This window comes from Meleagris gallopavo, chromosome 1 (assembly GCF_905368555.1).
Source record: "Meleagris gallopavo chromosome 1, MGAL_WU_HG_1.1, whole genome shotgun sequence".
Taxonomy (NCBI): Eukaryota; Metazoa; Chordata; class Aves; order Galliformes; family Phasianidae; genus Meleagris; species Meleagris gallopavo.
Window position 1 is genome coordinate 122,634,834 of NC_139404.1, and position 9,934 is coordinate 122,644,767.

General features: G+C 37.3%; 1 protein-coding gene across 7 annotated transcripts in view; it reads left to right on the forward strand.

Moving 5' to 3' along the window:
* MID1 (midline 1) overlaps positions 1-9,934 on the forward strand; it is a 246,674-nt gene that overhangs the window by 224,422 nt on the left and 12,318 nt on the right. For all 7 annotated transcript variants that reach the window (XM_010726623.4, XM_085212395.1, XM_085212409.1 and 4 more), the window contains exons 8-9: positions 6,024-6,185; positions 8,547-8,754. In XM_010726623.4, coding sequence (XP_010724925.1) covers positions 6,024-6,185; positions 8,547-8,754 — 370 coding nt within the window. The remainder of the gene's footprint in view (positions 1-6,023; positions 6,186-8,546; positions 8,755-9,934) is intronic.

A 9,934-nucleotide genomic window follows, 5' to 3' on the forward strand; every position in this document is an offset into this window, starting at 1 on the left:
CTGGATTATTTTCATTGCCCTGTGTGAGGGTCTAAGATCATCCCTAGAATACTGGAATGTACTTCAATAGTGTGAAACAACAAAGCTATTTTCTCTACACTGAAATCTTGACGTTTTGATGAACTGAAGATAGTTTTTTTTATTATTTAATCATGTTTAAATGAAATAGAGTTTAGATTAACACCAATTTCTTTCTATGTATGACATTTGTATGCTGTGGCACATATGTTTTTTAATTTTCTCTGTCTTATCTCCGGAAGTTTCCACTGCTATTGTTCCCTGTAAGCAGGTAATGTAAACAGGTTCATAGATCATCTTCAGTTCTGCATTACTATAGCTATGAATTAGTCACGAGGCAGTAGCTATAGTACTCTATTAAGCCAACAAGCTTTTTTTCCCTTGAGACAATAGGAGTCACTTTGCATACAAACCCACCTACCGTGCTAATGGAAGTTGTTATTTTGGAATCCATTTCTTAAAACCACAGAGCCAGACTGACTGCACTTTCCACTCCTCAGTAAATTTCCCCCACCAGAGGCATTTATCATTCAGAGATTGCTGAGAATTCAGGAACAAAAACAAGCAATGCTATGTTTTTCTAATGTATTCTCTATCCAACATAATCAACTATATTCTTTTTTATTAACTGAAAAATTGGAGAGTTAACATTTGGTGGAGAAGATCCAACTGGAATATTTCATTTTGAATCTTATTTCATACAGGAAAGATTACTTCCAAATGTGGCCAAATGGCTTGGCTATTAAGTGCTTGGCAGCACTGTTCTGTGCATTAGAGCAATATAGAAGTTTAAATTGCGCAGCCTTTTACTAACACAGTAGTTCTCATAGCTGTATTCACACATTTGCTTTTCTGAGAGGCATCTAATACTTGCACTCTGAATATTGTAAAGGCTTTAGAAATGACTTTGTCACTAGCTAGCTAATGTGCATTATGATTTTAATATCTCATTTCAATAAATTTTCAAGTATTTTTTGAGTTAGCATTTTTTTACCATGAAGCTTTTTTACTGTTCTGCAGGAAGTTTAAAATTTAAACATCCAGCTTTTCGCTATCGGTAACAAGACACCTTTAGGAAAAACACATAAGACTCTCCAAAACACAAAAGAGTAAATAATTCTCTTTTCTGTTAAATTGAATTTATGTTAGTTACATCAGCAAAATAGTAAAATTTGCTCTACTGAGGATGCAGTGTAGCACCAAAACATTCCTTGTGTTTTGTGGTTACTTCTCCTATGAGATAGGATAAAGGTATGTTGACAGAACTGTCCTAAGATAATTAGGAGTTCATGCTTACCTGAAAGATTTGCAATTTATCAATGAATTTTTTAATCTACCATCTTTTGTCTCTTTCTGGACATTTTAATTTATTAAAAACAGTTTGCATACAATTTTCAAAATGTTACTGAGGTTTTCAGTGAGTATGACACAAAATGACACAAAATCAAGGCAGAAAACTGCCTCTTAAAAAGATACAAAAAGAGTATATTTCTAGGGAAAAGAAGAAAAAATCACGGTATATTTTGCAGAAATCCTGCATATGTTTTTTCATTCACATGGGAATGTGGGATGGGGGTGGAGAACTATCTGTTGCTTTCACCTACTGTATTTGTTTTACCAATTTGAATTTGTAATAATTTATTTAAATAAAGCATTTAAACATAATTAAAATACTCAAAAGATTAAATAACCTTCCCATGACTTTTGTGCTATAGTTTTCAGGAAGATATGTTTTATTAAAACCTCCCTGTGTAAATTTTAGGAGGATTAACACCTTGGGAATTTTCCCATCTGTTCTTTAACGCACATCAACAGCCAACACCAGGGAAAAAGCTTTGCAAATTATTACCTCCAGATTCTGAGAAACTTATTTTGTAAACTCACACATCCTGTATGGGACATCACTGTGCTCACTGCACCATTCCAGGATGTAATTTGAATTCTCTACATTCTTGCAGTTTTAAAATACATCATTTTATCACCTGCATAACCCTATAAAAAGCCCTGGGTTTTTGAAACAAGAAACCTGAATTTCACCTGGATCAAGACTAGGTACAATAGTAAACCCCTAGCTCTTGCTGATGCACCAGTGAGGAGAAGATGTGTGCTTCACTTAGCCTGCTGCCAGCAGCAGGGAGCTGAGCATAATGTTACCCCCAGATGCTCATGTTAGCTGGCTGCACTCTCACTTCCCTGATCTTTCTGCCATTGTGTTTTGTATTCAAAGAAGAAGAACTGTTCTGATAGGGCAAAACAGGAGATGGTGTAGTCACAAAATATTCTTTCATACCTAAAAGCTTAATTTGGCTGTCACTAGTTACTATTCCCCATCCTAAAAAATTGTGGACTTCTCATTTGATACCATCAAAAATTCATTCCCAGAATGCCTGAGTCAATGTTCAACTAGAAACCTGTTATCAAATAGCTCACAGCCAGGAAGCACATGGACCCACTGTTGTGGAGGCATGTGCAGAGCTTGTTGGAGCAGCAAAGGAACCAAGTTAGACAGTGTGCATTCACCAATAGTTACCTGAGAGGCCTAAGACAAGAGAGACAAAGTCCAGTGTGTTTTGTAACTTTTGAAATAACAGAGCCTTCCACTGGCAGATTAGCCACATCGAACAGAGGCTTTCTATCTCTCTCTTCTGACTGTGGAGAGAGTTTAGGGTAGATAAAGTCCTAACTCACGAGCTCTGCTCTTCATTCATTGCCAAGTGGGATGAATCTAGGCCTGTGAGCATTTTGCCTTCAGGCCTCAGCAGGGAGATGTAGAAGTGCATAAGATGATTGAGGTTATGGATGTACATAGCAATCTAACTGCTGGCTAGGGTTTTTAAGAGTATAATATCTTATTCTGTACGAGTACCTACAGAATAATGGATATTGTGTATGTGTAAGTCCACATACTTGGGATGAGAGAATGGAGAATGACTTTTAGCAATGCATCTGTACTTTTACAGTCCTTCACATGCATATTTAAATCCAAGTTGAGTACTTTGTTGAGGAGTGACCAGCCTCTAGAAGTTAACAATAAAAGACAGAATACATTTATTGTTATAAATAAAAAATAAATTAATTGTTATAAATGTGTTGTTATTACAATAAAACAACAAGGAAATTATAAAAATATAAACCTAAAAGAGCATCCGTTAGAGACTTATAGTGATTGATAGAATTGTAGTTGCTAGATGATCTAGTAGAAATCTGGGTATTGCTTTGTCTACAAAAGGATTTGTTTAGATATGTTCTATGTATGCCATAGACTACTGCTTTCAAAGTGTGGACATGGAATAAGATGACACTTCCAGGTCTACTGCCTGGATTCCCAGGAGGCATTCAAGGCCAGGCTGGATGTGGCTCTGGGCAGCCTGATTTAGTGGTTGGCACATAGCAGGGGGTTGAAACTCGATGATCAGTGTGGTCCTTTTCAACCCAGGCCATTCTGTGATTCTATGATGATTCTATGATTCATCACTTTTACAGACTTACTGATGTTATTTCATACCCCATCTGAAGCATCTAAGTTAGGGATTCCTTCCGTAGTCATTATGGTCTCTATCTGAATCAAGTGTTTCAGTTCACTTTATTTTAGCTTAATATTTATTGTGCGATAGCACCACTGAGCCAGGTGAGTGGCCTTAGTGCAAAATCTATGTGGTAGTTCAGCTACAGAAAGAGTATACCTTTACTGTAAAATCTGTGTCAAATTTTTACTGGGAAAAGTAGTCATTGAAATATTTTTTGCCATATTTAAATACTGCTGCTTTTATTTCCATTCTTCCTTTTAGGAAACCCATTCATACCCAGCTGTTTGAAGCTATTTGAATCCTTTGCAGTTAACACAAGGAGGCTACATATGTTCAGGATATTGACTCGCTGGAGAATAAGCGATATACTAGAATCATAATTTTTAGCTTGAAATCTGGGTTTTAAATTCTATTTCTAATGACCTTCTTTTATGAAAAGTACATCCAAATTAGGAAGGAGTCCTTTAGTTATGGCTATGAATTGTTGATGAATCTATAAACCAGTATCATGGCACATATTCTTTAAAGTTTTGTGTTAGCTTTTTAATTTTTTCATTACATAAAGATGTTATATTGGCTAAAATGTGAACTAAAAGTACTGATGGCTGCTTAAAAATTCTCTTATTGGTTTGCTGGTAAAAAAAAAAAAAAAAAAAAAAAAGATTTAAAAGCTGAAAACTAGTTTAATAGTACATTTGTTTAATAGTGCATTTGCATTCACAACTTTTTCCATGCCCTGTCAAGGCAAAGTTCGTAAGTTTCTCCATCCGGTCATGAATTTTTCCTTTGGATTTTCCAGCCTTATGCATCTACGCACATCCATATACTTTAATCTGCATATGCCTTTTTTAGTTGTATGGCTAGAAAAAAAGATGGTGAACATCTATTTATCTCATTAATGTAAACTTAGATTTATTTCAACATTTATAACAAAAGAGTTACCAGACTGAGGATCCATTAGACTAGGAGATGTTCAAAATGTACAGTGAATAATACAGGTGATTCACTGACATGAAAGTAACGGAATCTTCAAATCATAGAATAGCTCAGATTATAGAACCATAGAATCATAGGTTGGAAAAGACTTTAAAGATCATCAAGTCCAACCACAACCTAACCATGCTACCCTAACTCTAACAGCCCTCCACTAAATCATGTCTCTGAGCACCACATCCAAATGGTTTTTAAACACATCCAGGGATGGTGACTCAGTCACATCTCTGGAGAGCCCATTCCAGTGCTTAAAAATCCTTTCAGTAAAGTTTTTCCTGATATCCAACCTAAAATTGCCCTGGTGCAACTTGAGGCCATTTCCCCTCATCCTGTCACCAGTGAGAAGAGACCAACCTCACTCTCGCTCTTCACAAGCCTTGTTGCCCTACTTTGGATCTCCTCCAGCACCTCCATGTCCTTTCTGTACTGAGGTGCCCAAAACTGAACACAGTACTCAAGGTGAGGCCTCACTAGTGCCAAGTACAGAGGCAGGATGTCTTCCCTAATATTGCTCATAACACCTTTCCTGATACAAGCCAGGATGCCATTGGCTTTCTTGGCCATCTGGGCACACTGCTGTCTCATACTCAGCTGACTGTCCATCAGTACACCAAGGTCCCTTTCCATCAGGCAATTTTCCAACTGCTCCTCCCCAAGCCTGTAGGGTTGCAGGACCCAACACTTGTCCCTATTGAAATTCTTATGGTTTATGTGACACTGATATATGCAGTGGAATCAGTTCATATTAATGGAGTATTCTCCTATTTTGCAGATCATATTGCAGATTATGTTTTATTTATATCCTGCATGTTATACTTGTGTGATAGGAAGTAAATATATCCCAAAGGGTATATTTCTGAATAGAAAATTAACTAGCTCTTCCCCAGCCAACATCTAACCATGAGAATAGAAATCAAAAAGTTGCATCAATCAAACTGACTTGTTAAGTTATATCCTAGCAAAGTCTGGAGTGTAGAAGCTGAAGCTTGCTCTGGTGATTACATTTTACCTAGTTTGGCTTCCCATGATTTGCTTTAGGTCTTGAAGAATGCATGTCTGATAGAAGAGGTTCCACAACCCTCCTAGCATTACTGCTTATGTTAGTTTTTTGAAGCTTGCCCTGAGTTAATTAATCCAAAAGGTATATTGATAGGATCTCCATAGTACTCGATCCTTAAGCATTAAAGAATTCCTTGTGTTACGATATGAAAATTCCCGGACTGCTCATGCCTCCAGTGAGTCTTTTCTTAAATGCCTGTTTTTTATGGTCAATTTCATATAGCAAGAAGTTAAAAGGAACTTTGGCTGAAGGCTGGTGACATGCTTTAGTAGAATTAAGTAGCAACCCACTGAATAAAATAGTACTTTAAAAGGTAGAGAAGCGAATTTTTTATCAGTGATTGGATGCTCAGGAGTGCTTTAAATGTTTCCCTCTTACAAAATGTCTAGTATGTTACGACTAATGTGCTTGGTTTGAAATTGCAGGTTTATGTAACTCAGCCGACAGCTGGATGATTGTTCCCAATATCAAGCAGAACCACTACACCGTGCATGGGTTACAGAGTGGCACAAAGTACATCTTCATTGTTAAGGCCATTAATCAGGCTGGCAGCAGAAGCAGCGAGCCAGGCAAGCTCAAGACAAACAGTGAGTAATGTGAAATCCAGCACACGCACTCTTCTCCTTTTTAGGTTTGGTCTTTGAAAGACACATGAGTGTAGAGCAGATTAACTTACAGTGCTTCCCACAGTGAAAGCCAGTTATTTAACTTGATTCAAGATTGCCAGTATCTCCACTACTGCAGAAATTACTTTCTGTTGAGAGAAGCATCTGTACTCTGGTCTCTGGAAATAACATTTAGGAACAGAGCCTTCATATACGAAATGATTGAAAATATTATTTTGTGGTTTGTTTTAGTGTCCTATCTATTCTTTTTCCTCTACAAAGTAAAACCTTTCCTTATGTTTGCAGTAAAACATTTTAGTTTTGTATCGTGTTCATAAGATAATTGCTACTTTAATTTTGTTCTCCAGAATGATCTCTTTCTTAGGACACTGGAAAACTTCTTTAGCTCCTTTCCCCTCATTTTTTTTTTATGGTGATCAGTGAGGTGGTAGAGTAGTTAGAGATCCCACTTCAAAAAAAAAAAAATGGCTGCACAAATTATTAGCAGATGTAGTATGGTAATTTTAAGACTGATTTTCAGCCTTTTTCTTGTGTCCTGGCCAACCCCTCAGTCCGGTAGTCATCATAAACAGCTTTGGTCATGGGAAATTGAACACTCTCTGAAACCTGCTTATTGAGGGGGAGGATGCTCAAAGAGAGTTGATAACTCAGCATTGCAAGAAGGAGGGCGCAGGGAATGGCACGTACCAGTTTGGAGTCTGCTATTTACCTGATTGCATTCCTCTGTCCTGCTGCTTGTACAAACCACGTATCTGCTACCAAGCATTTGGTATCACACAAGAGGACCCACTGGAAATGACAATCTTCCATCCTTTTCTCTTTTTGTGACCCAGTGTGGCACAAAAGCAACCTCTCAGGTGACTGTGAGAAGGGGTCTATGCAGATACAGTTCAGTACCAAGAAAGATATCCTTCAGATACTACTTCAACGACACAAAGGCTAATAACTACCTAAGGAGGCAGCTTGTGGATGTAAGAAAAAGATTTCAAAATGCACTCCCAAATAATATTCAGTGTATTTATTTCATACTTAAACATAATGCATGAGTAAATAAATATTATGAAAATAGATTATAACTTTAGAAATACTTCTTGTCTAATTTTTAACTTACCTATAATAATGTTTACTGAGAATTAGTATTGCATCATTTTCCCCTTGAAATTTCTACATTTTCAGGTCTTCTGGAGATCTGAATCAGTGCATATCAACTTCCTATTCAGAGGAATTTCATTTCTTCATATTCCCACGCTAATGCTTTCAGTTTCACTTCATGAAAAGTACTTAACAGTTCCTTCATAAACACTGAGCAATTTACATCTTATTTGAAATTCACTTGTCAGTGTCAGAGGGTCACAGACCTCATGAAAGTGCTCGTGTCTATTTTCTATGCATGCAATCAAATCTTCTGCTTACATATTTCTTCCTTGATATGAAAGACAATAAGAAGGGGAAAGGGCTTTGACGGAGCCCACATAGAGTCATAGTTTTCTAGCTGTATCTTTGTAGAGGTAAGCAGTCACCCTGCTTATTAACACACAGAGCTCATTGATCAGAATTGTGGCAGTCTTTACATATCTACAGGGTTTGGTTTACCAAAAAGTTTCCTGATATTGTCTGCAAGCACTGTGCTGTAGCTGAAGAGACTTGCCAAAATCAACAATTTTAGCAATGTTTTTACACCATGATATCTGGACCAAGTTATAGTTCACTTCCTTCATTTTAATGCATCATATCCAACAGTACAGCACCACATAGGCATTCTTCCAAAACTGATCCTGAATTGTTGACTGTGCTTGTTATAAATAAAGCTGCGAGTGAAGGAACAGACAAGGCTAATGCTTTTTCTTACTTTCAAATTCATTTTGTGGGATTTGAAAATACACTTTTTTTGTAGCAATGATGAAAATGTTATTATGGAACTTTATCCCTAGGGAATTAATAGAATGTAACATTCTAAATCTAATACGCTGTGAAAAAAGCAACCCTCAGACCATTATTAACAGTATATTGGTTTCAATTACATGCAAGAATTAGAGTGTTCAGGTTACCTCTAGGTCAGAGATAATGGGCATGATGATTATGCAGGACTCTTTTTCAGAGATTATCAACACAGGGATGTTAGTGCACAATGAGATTGACAGTGAACTGGCAGCGCAAACCAGCTAGTGCAGAGAGCAAAATCAGTCTGTCTTGAGAACACTTCAGAGAACAAGATTAATATGATTATGTAATCTTGTATGCTTCTTATGCTTTCTATCGACTTTTCTTTTTTAAAATTAAAGACAAATTGTTCTCCTGCTACCTTTGTCTTTGCGTATCTAGGTCAGCCATTTAAACTGGACCCCAAATCTGCTCATAGAAAACTGAAAGTGTCTCATGACAACCTGACAGTGGAACGTGATGAAACCTCCTCCAAAAAGAGTCATACACCAGAGCGATTCACGAGCCAAGGGAGCTACGGAGTAGCTGGCAATGTGTTCATTGACAGCGGACGGCATTACTGGGAAGTGGTTATAAGCGGCAGTACATGGTATGTATGTAAAAATTATAAGAGAATCATTGGTTCACCAAAGGCCCATGAAGGCCTCAGCACTGTTCCTCTGATGGAGATCAATAACTGAGACCTGAGGAATTGTTCAAAAGCAGGACAAGCATATACTTTTACAGTTTGTCAGACTATTTTCACTAACTCCAGCTCTCTCAAACTCTGGAACTTATTCTGCCAGAAAGAGCATCCTTACATTTAGCAACCTACACAGAACTTTTCCTTTGTTATTGAGGCAGATCGGTTTTTGAGCCTCAGAAAATACATTTTAAGATTTTAGTGTAATGGAGAGCTAAGAAATCTCGTTTCTGTAACAGAGTGAACTTTGTACGTTTGATATCTCTTTACTAAATATGAAAGATGTTACTGCCTTTCTGTTTTGCCCCTTCAAAGCAAAACAGAAACAGAATATAAGGCTAATTAGACAATCCAACTTCACAGTGGTGGGAGTTCTGAGGAAAGGGTGAGGAGCGGTAGTGCTAGGTCTGTGCCCCTTTGAGTTGGGGTTTGAAGGTAGAGACAACAAATGAAAGAGTGTATTTATCTGTTCCTGAATGATCCTCTGTGCAACACAGGGCTGGGTTTCAAGGTCCCTTTAGTCAGTAGAAGAGATGTTATCCTTTGAGATTCAAAGGCAGCAGTCTTGATGGAAGTTAATGGAGCAGAAAATCAGTGAGGTCTTCAGATATGCCCACTGTCTCGAACAAGAAAAATGTTGTGTGCTTGTGCCAACTCCAAGGCATGAAAGCAGAATAACTTGTGGCACATTAATCTCTGTTGGTTGAAAGCTCAACAACATATAACAACAAATACTTCAGTGTCTCTGAAATGTGAGGAACTTTAGCATTTCTTCAATATGAGAATATGGTATGAGAAATCAGGTACTTGTCCTGGATATCCATTAATGGGAACATTTTCACAATCCTTTCACCTTGCACATCTTGCTGTAAATCATGTTTTGCAGAGCAAATGTCTTCGCTTACAAATGCTTCACTTGGCCCAATACTCAGTCCAAAATGCTCATTTGAATCTAAAAACCACACCAACATCTGGCAAAGCATATTTGGGAATGGCAATTTTTTTTTTTTTAAATGTGTCTTTTGATGTTGATTCCTGTGTTCCTCCTTCTGGTTCATATATTATGGGAGCAACAAGAGATCAGATT